Source organism: Sander lucioperca, chromosome 11 (assembly GCF_008315115.2).
Source record: "Sander lucioperca isolate FBNREF2018 chromosome 11, SLUC_FBN_1.2, whole genome shotgun sequence".
In the NCBI taxonomy this organism is placed as follows: Eukaryota; Metazoa; Chordata; class Actinopteri; order Perciformes; family Percidae; genus Sander; species Sander lucioperca.
The window spans coordinates 10,974,073-10,996,101 of NC_050183.1; the positions used below are offsets into that span (position 1 = coordinate 10,974,073).

The window sequence follows — 22,029 nt, forward strand, 5'->3', positions numbered from 1 at the left end:
AGACAGGGCAGGTACTTACTTTGGATCAAATAGGTTATTCTTAAAGATTTGCTGACCCTCAGAAGTGCTCAGGCATATTTTTTTATACTCAAATAAAATGAACCAATTTCACTCAATGCCAAATCCATTATGATAACTTAGGTTAAACTATTTCAGCAGTGTGGACCAAGGAAAAAAAAAATACAATGAGCTAAATACTCAAATTATCAGAGCCATTAAACATTCAGATAGAGCAATTTACTATCAAACACAAGTGATCATCCAAGTACATTAGACCATTAACACATTTCTAAAGACCCAAAATCTGTCAAAGAAATGCAATTTAGGCCCTGAAAAGGTCTTTATTTATCAGGTTGTGAGGGACAGGCTCCAAAGAGACTAAAAACAAGTCTACATGCGTCACACCCTTCTTCTAACCTCCATCTTCGTCTTCATGCTTCATTCGGGATCATTTTGCTATTTTTATAGGCTTTATGTCATGTGTTTCAATACACATGAATGATGTCTTTTTTTCTATTCTTTTTTTACAAGAGCTGTCCCAAACATTATTCTCATACAGACCTACCAACGCTGAGGAGTGGTGGGGCCATTCCCTCTGTGGACACATGCTTTCTAAGTGCTCCTACAATGGACAGCTTGATTGGGGCTTAATGTTTACAGCCTGCAAAGGTAGACCCAACCAATGAAAAATACATATCCCTGAAAACTCCTTGGCCTTTTCCCTAGGCATTATGGTGTATTTATAACCACTTCTTTGCAGCATCGCAGCAAAGTGAAAGGCATGTTCAAATTACATTATTGCATGTAACCTTTTCTGAACTAGGTACAGTACAGTACCACTGGGTTTACAGCAATCTGCCTGAGGGGCAGACTAGAGTGCAGGAAATAATCTTGACAGGAACCAAGTGGCTCCTCGGATATATACCTGACCTGCAAAGTATTCATGAGAGCTTCACCTGGACCGAGAATACAGCCGCCTCTCACTTAGAGTTGAGCAGACTGAATGCAGCAGAGTGACTTTCAAAGCCCCAGGTTGAATTCTTGATTATACCTCTTGTAGATGGAAATACATAGTTTCATGAGGGGTAGGCTTTTTCTGAACAATCATCATCTTGTAATTTTCATCTCTACCACTCAAATTCAAAATGCAGATCCTGTGTTAAAAAATAATAGCCCTTTCCAACTAGCCAGATAAAAAACATTTACACCCACTAACATCTGGCTTTTGTCTGCAGTGAGAAATGTTACAATCAGCATTCATTCCCGGGACAAATGACTCTGCAGTAAGCGGCAGTGATGTAAACAGGACACCCAGGTGGAAATGCTAATTTTCATCTCTTGTCCAGCGCAATGCTGCGACGCGCTTGGGCTCTTTCCGAACTTCTGCTATCTTAGCCATCAGCCTCCGCCCAAGCAGCGCTCGACCATCAAATTAGTCTGCACCGAGTTTGAAATAGAGACTGAATGAGTAAGATATTTAAAAAAAAAAAAAAAAAAAAAAAAAAACACCATAACATTTTCGCGGGCCTCCAATCTGCTTTTTTATGTTTACTAACCCTATGTTGTAAGTGTAGCGTATCTCTTTTGGAGAATAGCAGAGTAAGTACGTAGTGTGTGTGTGTGTGTGTGTGTGTGTGTGTGTGTGTGTGTGTGTGTGTGTGTGTGTGTGTGTGTGTGTGTGTGTGTGTGTGTGTGTGTGTGTGTGTGACGGTGTCTGGGGAGTGTGTGGTGGAGTGAGTGAGAGAGTGAGGGTGAATGCAGAGCAATCAGTCTGAGCCAAGGAGAGTTTAGAGTTTATAAGCGAAGATACCAAGTAAATGTACAGCAGCTGCACAGTTTGCAGTTTTGTGCACTGTATCGGAAAGTTCTTTCAGGCGCATTTGTGACAGGCATACTCGGCTACTGGCAATAGGAAAGGAGTCGCCTATTTTTAGCAGGTTTACCCAAGTTTAAAAAACCTACATATACAAGCAAATTTTGGTGGGCAAGGGGTATAATGCACCTCACTTTGAGTCCTTGTATTAATCTTTCAGTCCGTACATGCTGGAAATGTGCAGTGAATTTTTTTTTTACTGGGAGAAAGTCATGCCCATATTTCTGTGATTGTCAGGAAAACTGTGCTTTCTCAACCATTCAGCAAAACAAACTCATCAGTACCACAAGAGCAGCACTCTAAATTCACATTCATTCACTCGCTTCACATACCAAAAGGCATCTACGGAGCCCCCCTGGGGTCAACTGATAAAAAAAAACTAAACTGTACGCACAGATTCATAATCCGTGCTCTCGGTTTTATAAATGTAAGCTAAATTAGAAAGATATTTACAGATTCGAACTTCTGAGATCAATTCTCTATAGCGAAATGTTATTAAATCACAAACGACGCATCTTTCCTTTTAGTTTTTTTTTATTTTTTTATCAGCTGACCCCAGGGGGGCTCCGTAGGTATCACTGTAAACAAGTAGTGTTGTCTCATAATGACATTAATAGAAACCAAAACTTTAAAATAACAGTTTTTCTTTGAGATATAGTTACTAAGTTACTACATGTGGGAGAATAAATGCCCAAGGCTTGCTTCTCAATGCTTTTATTGTATTAAGACTCGTACAAACTGAGCAGAGCTCTTGGATAACATTTGCAATCCCTGAAAGTAGAGCTGGGCGCTATGGAGAAAATCAAATATCACGATATTTTTGACCAAATACCTTGATATCGAGGCGATATTGTAGGGTTGACTATTGGTGCTTTCACAAAATATTAACACAAGTTTTGATAAATAACCATCAATAATGTGTATAATGACTAATAGATAGATAAATTGATAGATAGCTTTTTATTGTCATTCAACTGTACAGAGTGCACATATGAACGAAATGTCATTCCACTGCCTCATAATTACTGCTTTAACTCAAAACAAAAAGTAAATAAATAAATACAAATGCTACAGTGTTATTTTAACATGTAAATATGACATATGACACAAAACTAAAAAAGGAGTTTGAAAGCAGCATGAATATTATAATTGCACATATTGAATGGCAGCATACGACATACGACGACATGTCACACGACATGAGAGAAAAGTGCAAGTGAATGCGCATGTAGAGACCCAAAGAAGCTGTGACAAACCAACAGTATATGGAAGTCTCCTCCACCTCTTCCTATATACTTGTAATAGTATTAGCAGTGCTTTAAAGTCTAAATATAACTGCATTAGTGCTCATAACAGCACCTTAAATAAATGGCTTCCATTTAATTTGCGCCATTTAGCATTGGCTTTTACTTTTGTTTGTTTGTTTCTATATCCTGCTTGGAATCCAATTTAGGTTAATCAGATCGAGCAACTGATTGACATCATAGGCAATAACATGAAATAGAAAGAATTTACGAGATGGCTCTTCCACAACAAACATCACCTGTCAACACTCTATATTATGTGTTCCTGTTGGTATAGAAACGGTCTACTTCATTGTGTGAAAAATGCAACCCTGTTGCCAGACAAGAACATCAATGAAGGATGATTCTGCAAACCCCAAAATGTATCAATAATGGAGGGGTTTTATATCCAATGCTTACATTTTAAAAAAAATAATTCTTTCTACAAAATCTGTGCATGGTGGCTACAGTCTGGTTGGTTATTGGGAAAGGTCGTGGTTATGGCAAATAAAATACTGTTAAGGTGTGGTTAGGTGAGGCAAATAAAACACTTGGTAAAAGGGCCAATTTTTTTCACATCAAAGTGTGTTTATAGGTGTGGCGGAGTACTACTACATATGAGAAAACAAGTTGTATAAAGCACATTGGAGCTCCAGAGGGAGCTTTGTGTGAAGTCTGATAAATATCCTCAAGTGATGTCCCTTGAGTCAGCATCGGTTGAGGCTTAAAACTACAAGCTTGAAATGAAAACAAGAAGTGATCTTACCAGACCTCTGTAGCCTGCTCCTCATCTCTGCTTGAGGCTAATGTCTCGAGGCCACATTAGCTGCTACTAGCATAACACACCCAAATCTCTGACTGAACTGTCAACGTTCGAGGTGCATTCTGGGTAATGTAAGTGCAAGGTTTTCACAAGGAAAAATAATTTGTGGAAGAAAAGACGATATCTCTGGTTCTGCTACATCGATTTTGATGCCGTTATTGTTATAGGAGCGCGATGCTAGATTGGTGGAGAACTCTTTCAATGTTAGGGAAAAACTGGTTTGTGGTTAATAAAAAGGCGTTCATTTTAACATTAATTGTCAAGGTGACGTATTCAAATTTCTTGTTTTGACCCACCAACAGTTCAAAAGCCAAAGACATTCAAGACAAAGGAGAACGTGTTAATCGACACATTTGAAAAGCTTGAACTAGAGACCTTGTGGCATTTAGCTTGAAAATGTATTTAAATGATTAATCAAATATCAAAATTGGTAACGAGGAATTTTCTGGTGATCTAGTAATTGATTAATTGGCAAATTGCTTCAATTCTAATAACCATCTTATGTTGGGGACAACAACACACATAACGTATATATTTATCTTTCAGGTGTGGAAGCCCACCGGTACGTATGTTTTGACTAAGCACTAAGAACCTCAAATCTCTGAAGTATCACAGCAACAGACTTGAAGTGTTTATGCATGTTTTTTAGTAGACAGAGCTTTCCTCACTTTAAATTATTTTTTATTTTTAACAGATATGGCCTAAATTCAAAGTCTATTCCTGAAAAGAGGATTCTACACGAACACGGATCAACACCAAATCAGGAGGTAAAATCAGAAGTTAACTGGATATATTTAATCCCCTAACATTACACACAATCATAGACTGCCCTGATGTTCGGATGCATGGAGGGGTGAGTGTGAGGTTAAGTGAAGACTCAGTCTCAGGTGTAACACTGCCAGAGACAGTGACTTCGAGCCAAGAGGATGATTTGGGTCAGTAGGTAATTGCGTTCCTGGACCACAGGGGACTTGTTGGCAATTAATCCTTCCAATGAGCCACATGAAATATGCACATGTACAGTGTGCCAGTAGACTGACGAATGCAGCTCTGTTAACACGGCTCTTTCAAAGAGTGATAGGGTAAAATTTCTGCTGCTGACACCAGCGACTCCCAGCTTCAATAACACAATAGGATTGTGGCAGAACAACAGGTGTTGTGCCTGATGTAGCACAAAATCAGAACTCTTCCTACTCAATTAAGCACTGCCATAACATCTCAAACACTAGCACAAAGCTCTTAAATCCTACGTTATTAGCTTCTCCAAAACTGAAACCTTGAAACTGAAATCAGGTTTTACCAACCACTTCCAACAGTTTTTATCTGTCAGGACTGGAGCATGCCAAGCCTACCTTCCCTTCTCTTAATCAAGATCTAGAGAAATCGCTGCCAGGTTAAAGCTACATTGTGTAAGAATTTCTCCCATCTAGCGGTTAAATTGTATATGACAACCAACTGAATATTACTTTCTAGCCCCTCCCATTTCAAGCGTGATTATAACTCCTACGGAGGCCGTATTATTCCAAGTACGACCGTGAGTGCTCCTTCCAGTGTAATAATAGTTTTACGTTATTTTGGTACCATTTCATTGCTAACATCAGCTATCAGGTTCCCAAACATATGCAAGCTAATGTAAGTAAAGTATCAGTGCTATCGTTATTCTGTATATTGTACGAGATTAATAGTGTAAGGCGATGTTTACAGCGTAGGAGAGAAGCAACGGAGGTTTGTGATTTTAATATATTTCTCTGAGCAGTATGAACAATGTCAATGAAACCGAAATGAGCTCTTAGTATCTCCATCGTTTACACACAACCGTTCTAGCTGTAGCTAGTCTGTGTTACAACTCCATTACGTGAGTTCAGGGAAATCACGACACATATGATTACGTTTATGTTACAAGGTAGACAATCCTTTTTCATCATTGACGTGAGGAAAAGTATCCTAGACGTCATTCTAGCGTTATGCACAACCATGCTATAGTTAGCCAAGCAACTATAAAACTTTGAATTTACACAAATAGGCTGAATTACCTTTTGAGAAGAAAGCAGGGGACTTCGGCGTCCCTTTTAAAATCCTTGCTCCTTATGACCTCTTTCCATCTTGGAAAAGCCACTCCAATATTAACTTTGGTCTTGTTGCTTTGCCTGTCGCTTTGCCTGTGTCGTTTTAATTCTCTTTTTAACTTCCTTGGTGACTCCGTATACATGTCGTCCCCCTCCCTGGCATTCGTCACGGTGCCACTGAGTGTAAGAGGGCGAAAGGCAGAGGTATGTCCCTCTTTGGCTAATGTATTTTAAAGATGGAGGTATGTTCCTCTTTGGCTAATGTATTTTAAAGATGGAGGTATGTTCCTCTTTAGCTAATGTATTATAAAGATGGAGGTATGTTCCTCTTTAGCTAATGTATTATAAAGATGGAGGTATGTCCCTCTTTGGCTAATGTATTATAAAGATGGAGGTATGTCCCTCTTTGGTTAATGTATTTTAAAGATGGAGGTATGTCCCTCTTTGGCTAATGTATTATAAAGATGGAGGTATGTCCCTCTTTGGCTAATGTATTATAAAGATGGAGGTATGTCCCTCTTTGGTTAATGTATTATAAAGATGGAGGTATGTCCCTCTTTGGTTAATGTATTTTAAAGATGGAGGTATGTTCCTCTTTAGCTAATGTATTTTAAAGATGGAGGTATGTCCCTCTTTGGCTAATGTATTATAAAGATGAAGGTATGTCCCTCTTTGGCTAATGTATTATAAAGATGGAGGTATGTCCCTCTTTGGCTAATGTATTTTAAAGATGGAGGTATGTCCCTCTTTGGCTAATGTATTATAAAGATGAAGGTATGTCCCTCTTTGGCTAATGTATTATAAAGATGGAGGTATGTCCCTCTTTGGCTAATGTATTATAAAGATGGAGGTATGTCCCTCTTTGGCTAATGTATTATAAAGATGAAGGTATGTCCCTCTTTGGCTAATGTATTATAAAGATGGAGGTATGTCCCTCTTTGGCTAATGTATTATAAAGATGGAGGTATGTCCCTCTTTGGCTAATGTATTTTAAAGATGGAGGCGCAACGTGGCGGCCGTCATTCGAGCGACTCGCTTGTATGTATTCTGAATGATTCTAAATATCAGATTCTACGCTTACGAGAATACTTTGATTAGTTGGTGGAAGTAATTACACATGAATGAGTACATATTTGTGAAAGAACAAAGGTTTTTTGCTAAGAATCAACTCAAAAAATTACACAATGGAGCTTTAAGAGTTAACTTCAAAATGGGTGAAAAATTACTCCAGAAGGCATAAAGCTTTTATTTTTAACCCCCAAAACCTCCTTGGTAGTATCTGATATTCCATTATAGCTCATTATAGCTCATTTACAGTCTCAATTTTATGTCAAGAGTGCTTTGTGAACACGTGCTATGCATCATGGAGACTTTTAAAGACTAAAGGCTACTTTCAAGAGAATAAAAATTAGTCTAATATCTACCAGCCCCGGTCCAAGAGATATGGGAAGATTTAGTTTAAATTCAATAAAAGAAGCTTTGAAATTTCCAATGTTGACAATATTTACACGTTCATTAATGGTTTCACTACATTTAAAAGTAAAGCAATGTTTAAGTTGTAACACTAACCACGTCCACTGACATCATTCATCCTTTCACCATTCATATCTGATTTATGTGGTTTGCAGTGTATATGTTTGGGCACATCAATAATGGCTCTGTGTTTTGCCAACAGCATGCTTCAGTAATTTGACCGTCTTTAGATGCTCACATCTGTCACTGCATGCCAAGTAAGTGTATCAGTCACATTGTGTAAAGGGTCCAATTAGCCTCGAGCTTCTGCCTAATCTGAGATTATTCAGTTAGTGGCATCTGATCCTAAATGAAAGGTGGCACATAGAAAATATCACTTTTGGCACACGATCACTCCACTGTCATTATGACAATGTTAAAGATTACTGTTCTTTCCTGGGAATGGTTGATGAACTGTACATAGAACAGAAAATTTTAACAACCAGAATGTAAAACATGATGGGCGTCAGAAGTGCCATGAACACAATCATTAAATGGTTTGTTGATTCTCCGGTGAGAGGATTAGTGTCCAGGATTTATGCTAAACTGATGCAAGTATCTGTAGGAGAACTCCCAATACTAAAGAAATGGGAGAGAGAGCTGAGCCCAGAGTGGAACGTAATTAATTAGGAGACAGTTTGGGACAACATTTTCCACTGTTCCAAGAACCCAAATCACCAGCAGATCCACTTCAACATATGTCATAGGACATATCGGACACCTCAGAAGAAGCCATATGAAATGTATAGTTGTGTGTATGTGAGGTGTGCATCTGTGTGAGTTTGAGTGAATGTGTTTATTTACTACACTAATTTTTATTGCTGCTAACTGGTTTCTGGACATTTTATTGTATTCACTGTAAAAATATGATTCCTTTATTATTTTAACTGTTAAAAGCCCTTCTAGGGACAGGTGTTGCGAATTAGCCATGGCTATAAACACTGTGATACAGGCATCGGATTGTTCTTTATGTAATAATCTATGTTTTTTTGTATCTGTCCCTACTCAAATAAACAACAAATAAGAGATACGTCTCTCGTCATTCCTACTCCCTATTGCATGTTCTGTCAACCTGAACAAACTGGAACTTTCCTGCACATGGTCTGGGAGTGTGAACAGGTGCATGAGTTCTGGAATAAAACAACATCAATAATATCTGATGTGATAAGATGTCAAATTCCTACTGATCTGATTGTTTTGTTACTTAATGACGACTCTAAATTACACCTGAGAGACAGAAGAAAATTTGGCTAGCTGGATCAACCAAGAAATGATAGCTCAGTGCTGGCTTCCCCCCCCCCACTCACTCACTTTGTATAAAACAGTGGTTGGTGTATTTTCTGGACATAGTTATGCTTGAGCTCTTTAAAGCAAGGATTAACAAAGCCAAATCTTCAACTATAGATCTATGGAAAAACTCAGCAGCACAGGTATCAGTCCTAATGACCTCAGCATCACAAGAACTAGAGGAGAGAGACTAGGCAAGGTGGGATTTCTGATTTCCGTTTTTGTTTATTTGTTTGTTTTCTTTCCTCGAGACCGCAGAGGGTGGGGGGGTGGGAGAGGGTTGTTGTTCTTGTTCAATTGTGTTTGTCTGTTCTGTATGTTTAAAAATATAAAAAATTGATCTTAAAAGAAAAACAAAAGTGCCGTGAACACCTAAGGGTGTAATCCGACTCAACGCAAAGTAAAATGTTCAAAAACAGGAACTTTTTTGGGACCCTAGTATCTTTTTCAAGCACTCGGGAAATTTCTAGTTTTGTTTCATGGCCGTGGTTTATGCCTCCCTAAAGTCCCTGCTCCTGAGCTTGCACCATATGATGTCCCAGACAATGAGAAACTATTAGGTATTACTTATATCAATATTACTGGAGATGGGAATTTTGAGAGAGAGAGAGAGAGAGAGAGAGAGAGAGAGAGAGAGAGAGAGAGAGAGAGAGAGAGAGAGAGAGAGAGAGAGAGAGAGAGAGATAAGGGGATTAAGATAGGAAAGAACATGCAAGAAAGAAAAAACTGAATCTTTATTTGTTAATTGATTCAATGCAGCTATCTAGGCTACTAAAGCAAAAAAGAAAATACCCACAAAAATACCCCAAACATTTCAGAAGATCATCCCTACTTTGGAGACAGAGCTTTTCCCTTCCAGCTTGCCAGCTCTTCATACAAATACTGTACATACTGTAAGATCACCAAGTCTCTACATCTAGGAGCTTCTTGACTTCATCTGTTACGTTGGAAATAGTCATTGCTGACTTGGCTTTTCCTAGTAATTAGAAATGAGGCCATGTACACAAGTTTAACATGTAATATGGCTGGCAATATCATCGTGGTTTTTTTAATAGGGTGGAAGCATCTTCGGCTGAACAAAGCTCACCTCATTTTGTTGTTATAGGGTTTTCAAATTGATTCATGATAAAAAGCTGAAATACTTTGAGTCAATAAGTCCATGATTGACTATATTTGAGGGAAACTAATTTGAATGCACCTTAATGCAGACGTTTAATGCCCATACAGGGGCTATGAAACTCTGAAAGACATTTTTTTTATTTCATAGTAACCCAGGACATAAATTAGGGGTTCATTTAGAATTGTATAAAATGAATTAGAGATCAGGCTAACTTGAGAGATCTTAACACAACAAACGACCACAGGCTGTGGGAACTAGGCAAGGGCCGGTTTGACATTCTGACGGTATGATAACCTTCAGCAAAAATATCACAGTTTCACGGTACTGCAATTACAGCTTTAACATGTATTATTTTGAAATGTCTGGGTAAAAAACAACTTTTTTTCCCCACTGAACACAATATATTTTATTTTTTAACACTGCACACTGGCAGGGAGAGGGATTTATAAACTGCACAGTCTGTCCTTGACGACTCAAAGTAGTAAAAAGCCAAAAACCATAATATGAGCACTTTAATATAGAATTATTTGTCCCTTCAATCAAAACAGACGCTGCGCTGCACAAGTTCACATACAATGTCAGTGTTCAATCTGCACTTAAAACTCTTAACGGGTGCAGAAGAAAATGCTGTTTAGAAGGCACCATTAGTTATAGAGTAATCAAGAGTTACACACAAAAACAGAAAGTAATCAAAGCCTTAAAGTGATTCTCCTTAATAAGAAAGATAATCTCCTCCACTTTAGCTTGATTCTCCTCAGCTCAGTTGTATCCTCAGTGTAATTGCTCTTGTTAATCATGCCGTAATTTGCTGACGAGACCTATTTGGAGGAATCGTCTTGAAAACATACAATCTCTCCCAATCTGGGGGTGCCAACATCTTGAAATTAAGGACAAGCACAAAGAAGAGTGAGACCAGATTAAGTCATTTGAAGTGTGGCCAGAGACTGATGTAACCGATCAGCATCTGTCTCTGCTTATTAAACTAGTAGAGCCACTGAGCTCTCAATCCCAAAACACCGTTGTTGATAGTATATTTGTTAAGAAACGGCTCACTGCAACATTCTTGATACTATGGTAATAAATAAAACTGGTATTTAACTACAATCGTTCTGATGAACTGCTGTGGTAATAGTTCAATATGTATGTTAGATAATTGTAAATCTCATAAATCTGATCTTTAAACAGGGTGTGTAAAAATCAGCTACAGCATGATTAACTTTGATGGCTACTCAAAAGGAATTAGGCCATTAAAGCACTCTTTCCCACTTTTCCCATAGTTTATTATTATAACAATCAACTCAAAAAAAAGGACTAGGACTCTTTCTAGTCCTAGTGCACAGCTGTCTGGCACATTACTTTAAAATGAAGACAATGTCAATTTGCTAAACAATTGTTGGATTTTGGTAAATGCTAAGACATATTGTAACAGTAGCACAAATAGAGATGAGTCAAAGTCAGAGAACTGTAAGGTATATTACATATCAATATCTTCCTAAACTTTGCAACAATTAGCCCCCATAAGCTCATTTTAATACCAGTCCAAGAAATACTGCAGCAGAAAAACAGTGTACTGAACTAAGCAACATTTTATTGCTTAAGAATTTGGTTTTTTACTTGTTTTTTAACCTATTTCTACTACCAAATGTTATACAGTTGTACTTTAAGGCCAAAGCCTGAAGCATGTCAGATCAAACAAGACTAAGAGTATCCAGCCATGCTCGTGGCTCTGTGAGGCTGTAGTTAGGGCCAACAATGCTTTGAGCTAAATGCTAAAGTCAGCATGCTAACACACTCACAGTGAAAATGCCAATATATTAGCATATTAGTAATACGTTGTTTAGCAGGTATGTTTGCTATGTTCACCATCTCAATTTAGCATGTTAGCTAATGCTAATAAGCATTAAACACAAACTACAGCTAAGACTGTTGGGAATGTCTTTAGTTTTGTGGTATTTGGTCATAAACCAAAGTATTGGACATACTGAAATGTTGATCTGATGATGGCGTTAGATGGAAAGTGAAGGGATCACCAACATTTTTACAATTCAGGGGGACATGAATGTCTGTACCAAATTCATGGCAATCCATTAATAGTGGTCAAGACATTTTACAGTCCTTCCAGAAAAAAGGTTTTTTTGTGATTGTTGCAGGCAAAAATCCTTGATTATGCGGCACATTTTCTTAAAAAATGTGATGGAATATGCAGTAGATGGAGATCTGTATTTCCAGAAAGGGAACACATAAAGAAATTACATAGCACAATAGCAAAGCATTTTGAAGTTTTTGGATAGTTTAGAACTGGTCAGTACTATTAAAATTGTAAGGGAAAAGGGGACAAGCATGGCTGTAAATAAGCTTTATGTATCATTTTATAAACATTTAATGGCTTAGAGTTTTTTTATTTTTAGTAATGAATGTGTAAACATACAAAATCAAGCATCCAATAAAACAATATGGGAAAAAAGAACAACTGACATTGGCACACAAGGCTTACTAGCTCGAGGCTGAACGCTGATACAGTCCCAGCGTAATTTTGAGATAAAAGTAAGAGATAATCTCACATCACACCATCACTGAAGTCAGCAGCACCAGGCCTTAAAGCAAAGTAAAATCATTTACCTCTTCCCTCTACTACTACTGCCAGACACCTGCCACTAAATGTTTGAAGTGTGAAAAGTAAGAGCCAGGAGGAAGGTCAGACCTGTTAAGGTGTAGATATCAGTTCGAGGGGATGTACACACACACACACACACACACACACACACACACACACACACACACACACACACACACACACACACACACACACACACACACACACACACACACACACACACACACACACACACACAGTCTGCAGGAAAACATACTGCACTATTAACAATTTCTCTCCAACAATCTCTGACCTCCTCATATTACTGAATTACTGACAGACATTTGTATACAAGGTCAGTCCCGCAGTCAGAAATGTTCTCACTGCAGTGCTGGGTTGGTCCAAACTTTTAAAAAACCTTTCCCAAAATATCTGGTGAGCTGGGGAACAGTCAATACCAAGTTCCTGTCTTTTCCATACTTGCAGAGAACAGGAACATTGTGTGTCTGTATTGTGTCTGATGCAAGGAAATAGCAATGGCATCTCCTTTACACCTTTCAAACTTTCAATCAAGCAGTGACAAACAGTGACACAAGTTCCCCACAAGCAGCCTATACATATAGGCTATACACGGTTTTGGACAATGCAAAAAAAAAAAAGATATTTATATAATGAATGGCTATTTTGACAATAACAAATAACTGCATTCTCTCACTGTACACATAAATGCTACCATAAAACTAAAATATTGAAAGACAAATTAAGCATAGAATGATACTCACAGTTTCTCTCTAGATCTTTGAAGCACTGAAAACTGCTAGCTTCACTAAATGGCAGTCCCTTGGAAGGCTCCTCTCACCCCTAGAAAGCCTTATGCAGCTGAAATGACTCACATCCCCTCTTCCAACCTCTGTCAACCATCATGAGGAGGTAAACATTTCCAAATATGGAGAAAATATGAAGACAGTATTGAGGGCAATATCAGTTTGGTTTGCTTTTAACTTGGAATGCCATACTCTGTGAGCCAGATTCACTCAGCAGAGCCAGTTCTGTGGTGCATACCTTTCACTAGGAATAATAAAGATGATTGTAGAGAACTTTTCACAATCGGTTTGGGTTCGGTCTGACCTAAGATGGGTAACACTGTGAGCCTGCCCTACAAGCTCCACTTTTAAATGGAAGATAGGCAAAATGTAGAGAAGAGAAGATCAGTTAGCTTAAAACCGTAAAAGGGAATCTCAATAAAAATTGCAAAAAATGCAGAGCGCAATAGACATAATTTACTTTTTTGTTAATCAGGCGACCAGGGCCAGATTAGAAGGTAAAGGCAGCCGTTTACTGAGAAAAGCTGTCTTGTCGCACGGATTGTGTTCAAGTGATTAAGAAGGTATAATTAAAGTCTGATTACTCCCCATGAGTGCTGTGGGTCAGTGGAGATCACGGTAACATTAACAGCTGCTAAGAGAGAACATTACACCTCCCTGCCTAGAATGGAACGGTTTTGAAGAGCAACTTGGCTTGAGAGTGCTCGTTTTCCTCAAACTGCACAACCTACTTCATCCAAATACCAAAGGAAAAGACTCCAATCAGAGGACTGAAATTCTTACTTGTTCATAAGTTGTCTGGCACTTGAGAAAAGATGAGAAAAGCCTGTTGCGATGGAGGTGATCTGTAGGAGTAGAGTGAGGTGCTGCCATTTTTTTGGAATGGTACTTTTATTAAAGTCAAACTCTAAAAGACATAATCGTGGCATGTTTGGAAGTGTATTAGAAGAGATGGCCAAACAGGGTTAAATGTCAATGTGTCTGCACTGTCAATGCAGACAGAGGAGCCTTCATAATAACATCAAATAGGACTTGAATGAAAGAGATGGCCATGGCTGCAAAATGTGTGCTTCTGACAATGACCTAAACCATATTCTGGGTTTTTCCTGCATAGAGGAATTTTTGGCGCCCCCCCAAAGAGGTTTTAGCCATCGCCAAAGGAAAATCACCAACGCCAACATGACAAGATTTGAGAATAAAAATAGCAATTCAAATCCTCTCTAAGTGTTTAAGAGCAATTTACCAAACAACCGTTGATTAAGCAGACCATAAACTTGAATGTTACAATTTACATTTTAGTTTATCAAATTGTCAGAAATAACAGGAAAATGCATAGATTTCTGTCAAATAAGGTAACACAGACTCATTCACCAAACGTTCTTAAAGCGTAACTCTCGCCAAAATGCAACCTAGGGTCTTTTTGTGAATGTACCCGAGTCAAACTTTCGTTTAAAAGCATATTTAGGACGGAAGCGTCACTTTTAAGATTTACCGTATTCTCGTTTTTTAGTAAAATCTTTCTTTTTAGTAAACTCTGTGAATACAACCAATGTTGTCAAGTCTTTCGTTAAGGTGCAGAGCTCCTGGTGATACTTGGAGCAAAGTCTCATGTTGTGTCGAGCCTTCTTAGTGTTTTAAAAATAGATATTTTGAGGCTAGCATCAAAGTGCCCCTAGCACTCCCATTCAAAAGGCCATTTGACCCAAAAACGAAGATATGGTAAATCTTAAAAGTGGCGATTCCATCCTAAATATGCTTTTAAAACGAAAGTTTGACTCCTGTACATTCACAAAAAGACCCTAGGTTGCATTTTGGCGAGAGTTACGCTTTAAGAACAAATTTGTTCTTAAACCCCACTTACACAGTTTTCATGAATATTCTGTCATTCACCAATGTTTTCTTATTTGGGATTTGGGACAGAATCTACACACACTCAAGAGCACTCTTACACACTACTGAGAGCTGACATGTTTGCGCAAAATAAGTAGTTATACTGTTGTGTCCGTTCTAATTTAAAAGTTTATATTTCTCTCCTTTATAATTTTGTAACTAATTATTTTCATTATTTAACACATAATTATGTTTGTTTGTTTGTTTGAATAAATACACACTACACTTACACTTCTGCTCATTTGTAAAGCACTTTGAATTGCTATTGTGTATGAATTGTGCTAAGCCTATATACTTCATCAGTTCTGCGCCCTTCTCCAGATACAGCGTTCTCTGCATGAGTAATTGCATTCCATGCATGTTTTATTTGCTGCTTTGTATCCACTGCTGACGCTACTAAATATTAAATATGATATCTCGTTTTTTGCTAACTTCTTGCAGCAGTACCTCCACTTCAGAATTACTAAAGTTTTTCTTTCTTTTGGAGTCGAGGCCTCCACCGTCTTTACCACGTCTTTGACATTTCTCTAAGTGTGCACACGGCCCTGCCATCTCATGCCCTTTTATGGGAATTAACGGGGCGTTTACCTATGCTAAACAGGAGCCACGGGCACGAGCTTTACATTTATGAAGACACTGAGATTCATCGTTCTAAGAACACACCTGCAAACAACTCTGTTGTTAAAGAACACGTCATGAATCAGATGTAGACTTTTCTTAGGAGCCTTCTTAAGAACAAATTTAAGAAAAAACTTAGGAAGATATCGGTGAATGAGGCCCATTGTCTTTACTGTACGCGTACCGATCATGATTACTGGCGTGCGCATTTTAATCTCGGGACGTGATCTCATCACACCTCTAACTAATAGTATTTGCACTGGGGACAACAAGCATATTTAGCTTTTTTGTGTTTACCATGTAGTGTTGAGTGTAGTTTTTGAGAGTGACTGGACACTAAGTTGTTAAACTATGTTTTCATATTTCTTCGCTTAAACCTCAACATGACCTTCCAAACACAAGTTCCAGTACCACCCGCGTAAAAGCACAAAAGCAGAACAACAACACGATCAACACACAGTATATAATAAAGTACAAATAAGTAAAATCTATCTTACCTTTTCTCCTCTCTGGATGTACGGATTCCTGGAAGGTTGTTGAAGAAATGCCCTTTACTGTATGTGGAAATCTGTTGAGATTGAGAAATAGAGACAACTCTGTGTAACTCAAAAGGATTACATAACTGTTATTGTGCAGGGCCACGCCAACATGGTAGGTGGGTCCTGTCAACTCACAGATCTTTTTTCCATGAGTGTGTCGTTCATCAGTGATAAAGAGAAAGATAAGCCATAGGCATAAGTCCTGCATGAACCGGATTGTAAGTTGTCCATTTCAATTTTAGTCTGTCAATTCTCACCAAGCACCTGTCACAGCCTGTTGGCAGTAATTCAATTAATTCAATGCAGAGATACAGTTCAGGTAAAACAATGCAGACAAGTGGCACTACAGAGAATATGTCATCACAGTGTAACAATTATTTAGTGAAGAGACTACTAAAAAACACATTCAATATAAAAAGGTATCTCTCAGAAAAAGGACAAATCCAATATTTTTTCATAGCAACATGTTATTTACTTAGATATTTAAATGTACAACAATTACTTTAATCTGTTTAAGTTAGAGGCCAAGCCCACCCACACAGGTGTTGTCAATAATCCTGGCTGATTAGTCAGGTCGAAGTTGGGGGACCTGCGTGATGTCACCAAACTCTACGGACTCGCTAATAGAGCTCAACAGTGTGGTTCTGGAAGTAAAAATCTCATTCATTTTCTCCATAAGGACTTTATTAGCCAGTAACGGTAGACCATCCAAGGTAGACTGACCACGAGCTCTGAAGTTGTAAAAACGATAAACCTTATTAAATCAATCTTGTTGGAAAAAACAAACATGTTATTTCACAATCTTATTGACAAATACACATTGCCACTCTTCAGCCCAGTTAGTTTTAACCTTTGTGTGCGTGTGTGTGTGTGTGTGTGTGTGTGTGTGTGTGTGTGTGTGTGTGTGTGTATGTGTCTCTCACATGAGTGAGTAGGTGCTTTAATGCAAAAATATTACATTTAATTTTTTTCTTTTCATCATTTAGGCATTATTGTGATCATGTATCACTGGTGATCAGAATTATAGTTTGCGGGGGGAAAAAACAGATAATTTGCATTTCTTTTCTCTCTCATGGATTGAATACACAAGGCTTATCGTTGCAGTTGGGGGCTGCCGCTTTAACTAGCGATATTCATCTATTGATGCTTTTAATTACTTATACATGCCATAAAATGTTAAATAATGCCTGTCACAAGTTCAAAGAGCCCAACATGATGTCTTCATTGCTTATTTTGTCACACAGACCAGGCAAATCCTCACATTTGAGAAGCTGTAACGTGCATTAATAGACCACAGTTACCACCGATTACAGAGATGCACCCTAGCTTCTGGTCACAAAAGGTGACACTTTCTAAAAGCCCACCGTCTTGACATTACGCTCTACCCTAAAACTGTTCATTTTGAGTCTGGGAATCCGCTGCTGTTCCTTCCAGAAAAGGACATCCTCATTAAAATAACACAAACAGTAGAATGACTTGACTAAACCTACCAGGGGGGCCCTGGCTCAAAGGCAGTTGAGGCACTCATCTCTTGACTTTAACATCATCAACGCTGTCAAACGAGTCCTTTCAAACCAGATTTTAAAGACAGTTCCGTTTAAAGTCGCCTGAGTCAAACATGTGTCGGAGCAACGCAGATGTATTCGGTTTGATGACAGTACTCTTAGGGGACCTTGGTGTTATTGATTTGAAATCCAACATCTAAGTCAAAGTTTGAATTGAGTCTTTTAAAGAAGAAAGTGGGACTTGTTTTTTAACGTTAACGACATTTTATGGCAGAACAATATCTATAGTCTGGACCAAGGTTCTTTTTTCTTTTCACAAGAGATGAGTACACTGGACAATATTAAAGCTAGGGAGGTATTCGTATGTAATCTTTGTGTGACTATGACCCATGTTAAAGCTTTAGAGGAAATCTTGAGGCATGAAGCAAGACGTACACAAATGCACACAAAACTTTACAATACATGTGATGCATGGAGTGACATTTGATACTGATAAACAAGGTTGCAATACTCCAGCATACCTAGAAATGAATGGGATTTGTTTGGTTTGATTGATTTGTCCTTTGAAAAAAAAAAAGTGATGGTTGTTAACCCAGAGAATGTAATCAGCAGGGCGGACAATAGCTCAGACACAAAGTTCTGAGACACTGATTCAAAGTGGATAACAGTATCTCACTTGTCACATGGTGTAAGAAAGTCACTTCATTCAGAACTGTAACTTCTTGTTGCATAGTAAAGTGGATAAGATACAGTAAGGTTACCTGACATGGGTCTATATACAGACTTGTTACAGTAAACGAAGACTTTAGGTGGAGCCAGGTGTGGCCTGTTTGGGCATTTTTTATGTCACAAATCAAGCCAGTGGTGTCTTTTCATCTAAACCAGGGTTTAAAGTATAATGTAGGCCTGCACTTAAACGTTGGTCCACTCCGTACGGGCCTCAAGAAACGTATATGTATGTAAAAATGAATTATATTGTCATTTATAAAGTTAAATGGATACATAAGTCACAATAATTGACCAGCAACCACAGTTTTCTTCAAGTTAATGATAAATAACTCACAAAACAACGTGGCGAATCTATGCTGTCGTAGACAAGTCAGTTCATAGAGTACGGGGGTAGCGTTAATGTTATTTTCTTTAACAACGACGCCAAAACTAGCAAACACTTACAAAGCTGACACGTATGAGTCTGGTAAGTGAAATTCTGCGACCTATTTCTCTGCAGAGGGGGGCTCTCATGTTTCTCCGGTGACAGTCTGTCTTCCGCATTGCTCAGCAGCACAACACTTGGCTAAAAGCAGAAAGACCAGAGACGCCCAGTGTCCCTTTTGGCAAAACTTGACGTTCACAATGTCTTATATTCGCAACGCATGACTGAGCCTAGCTCAGCACTAGCAACCGACAAGTTAGCTTTGTTAGTATCCTCATGTAACATTAGTACCAGCCAAGGCTATCGTGTGAGTCCACGCCCTCATTGTGAACTCAGTCCGAGCTACAGTAAAATTCATAATATAGGCTAACAAGGCCGAACAAACACTGGGTTATTATCAGTCATACATTAAACCACACTACTTTAAACACAGCCGATAGTCGCAGATATGTTAAAAGCGCTAGAAGAGTGCTCGGTCGTTTCGCTTACCTCGCTTTCTAGGAAATATAACAGGGGTTTCAAATCCCACCAAAAAGTGAAACTTGTTGATCCAAATAGTGGGAGAGTTGTAGGCAGTGACGTCACGCTCTGACATTCCAGCCGTCTCAGTCAGTCGAGAGGTTTGCCCATGTAAGGCAGCAGGCCAGCGGTGGATCACGGCCCTCAGCACCTTAAAGAAGGATGGATGGAAACAGGAAAACATGCATAGTAAAATGTTTATTGTCACAGTTTCCCCTTTTTATTCTAAGCTAAACCCTATGACTTTGTGTCCTAATTAGATTAGATTAGATTCAACTTTATTGTCATTGTGCAAAGTACAAGTACAGAGACAACGAAATGCAGTTTGTGTCTAACCAGAAGTGCAAAAATGCAGAAAAGTGCAATGTGATATACAAAGTATAGGCAGGTGGTGCATACACAGGACAAGAAATATATTGCAGTGTAGACAGTAGTATACAGTTGGTTTACAGAAGGTGGTTTGGAGTAATATACATTAAATATAAATAGAAATGTGTGCAGTGTATTAGCAGTTACATTATAAGAGCAGAATAAATATGGCTATGTAATATGACAGATGTTGATAACTAATTGTGTTATTAGCTGAAGCATACCAATAACATTATATATAGTTATATTTACAATTATGCACACCTGCTAAATGCAATCCAATTAAATAGCCATGCAGTAGTTTACAGTATGCTACAAGCTTTGTCTACCTGATGAGTAAAATAATGTACAGAAATAGAAAACTTTAACATAATTCAAACAGAAACACCTTATGTAGGCCTATTACAACTTCACATCAAAATATGGACCAACAAATGACCACAGAACTTAATCGACACTTCTCAGATTGTATCAAACATTACAAGGGTTGTGTCACATACTGCACTGCAATATATTTTATACTGTAGGTGTTTATGCTGTATGCAACAAGAAAATACTGCTCTAATTAAAGAATGCACACTCTGAACTAGGAGCGTAGCATAACATTAGAAAGGCATTTTCTATGGGCCCCTCCCCACATCCATAGCTATTCATTCTAGCATCTTTTTGCATCTTTTGGTACTCAGTCCCCTTTCCACCCCCAGTCTGACACCCCTGCTCTAAATTACTAACACTTAATGCAGATAAGGACTATTATTGCTACAGTAAATGCTGTCTGTTATGCTGTCTTTGTTTGACTTGCATTATAATCTTTAATATATAAGAATGGGTGATTTTATTCAAGGTATCGGCCAAACCAACACATGATAATTGGACAAAGGGCTTTGAAATCGGGAGGTGCTGGCTGGAAGCAGCGGAGCAGGTGTTTCAGTACTAACGGATCACTCATCCAGTGAGGTGTGAATTGACACATGCTGTAATTTGAACAGATTCAAATTCGTACACTGTGTGTTCAGTGCTGCAGTACCGTGTACTGTCATGCACTGTCTGTCTTCTGGAACCACGAGAAAGTGGGTGCCTTGATGTTAGGATCTTCACTTCAACTTGGCAGTGTGACTTCTTTTTCACTTTAATCTAGTTTTGTTTATAGATAATATTAAAATCTTACTAGCCATATATTCAAGTATTGGATTTAAGAACAAATAGTAGCGAAGGTTACTCTGGCTTAAATGTTAGAATCGCACAACCACGCAACAAAACATCCATGCGTACATTTCATGTGTATGGAAGAGGATTAGGGCCACATGTGAAAACATTTATTTCAATTCTGAGTTTAAAGTCCAAATTCTGACTTTAAATCCTTTTTTTCACATGTGGCCCTAATCCTCTTCCGTACATGTGTGCCAAAATACCCTTTGTTATAGTTATAGTTATGTTTTAGTAGTTGTTATAGTATACAGGAAATAACTTTTTAAGCGTTTTGTACTGACAGGAAATGATACAATATCTGTACCACCAGACGTCAATCAAACTGACTGTATATAGACAATACTTTAAAATGTAACTGGCAATAAACTTTGTGAAGAGAAAGCTAAATGTATTTTACAAAGTTTAAAAGCAGCATTAAAGGAGACCTATTATGCTTTCCCATATTTTCTGTCATATATATAATTTTACAATGTCAGATGTTCATATTAAACTTTAAAGCTTTCTCAGCTAACAAAAAAAAAGGTAGTCTATATATCCATGACGTTCCACTTCCGGGTTTGCTCTGGCATCGCCAGAAATTCCGCCGGATGTCCCTCTTCTCGGCCAGATGTCCATCACCTTCCCCTTTCTTTGTGTGACTATCTGTCCAATCTGAGTTTTCTGTTGCACGACTAAAACTACTTTTGAACGTACACATGTTCCACCAAAACAAGTTCCTTCCTGAGACTATTTAGCAGAGGCACTGTTGCTGCGTCTGGCGCCGCCCAATACTTCAATTGGTTTAAAGAAATGCCAATAAACCAGAGCACGTTTTTCTCCCATTCCAGGATGCTGTGTGGACTAGCC

At 38.3% G+C, this 22,029-nt stretch overlaps 1 protein-coding gene across 6 annotated transcripts in view; it reads right to left on the bottom strand.

The window, feature by feature from the left end:
* The window catches only part of LOC116058749 (LIM domain containing preferred translocation partner in lipoma), a 191,361-nt gene extending 171,595 nt beyond the window's left edge, over positions 1-19,766 (bottom strand). For 2 of the 6 annotated variants that reach the window (XM_036007011.1, XM_036007009.1), the window contains exons 1-2: positions 19,576-19,766; positions 16,387-16,457 (exon numbers count right to left, since the gene is read on the bottom strand). Coding sequence is in view for 2 of the 6 variants with exons in the window: in XM_036007008.1 (XP_035862901.1) it covers positions 16,387-16,457; positions 19,107-19,205 (170 nt within the window). In the remaining 4 variants the exon portion in view is untranslated. Of the gene's footprint in view, positions 1-13,339; positions 13,435-16,386; positions 16,458-19,106; positions 19,342-19,575 lie in introns of those variants that run through there. The other 4 variants (XM_036007010.1, XM_036007008.1, XM_031311592.2 and 1 more) reach the window with 4 other exon arrangements.
* Positions 19,767-22,029: the final 2,263 nt, after the last annotated feature.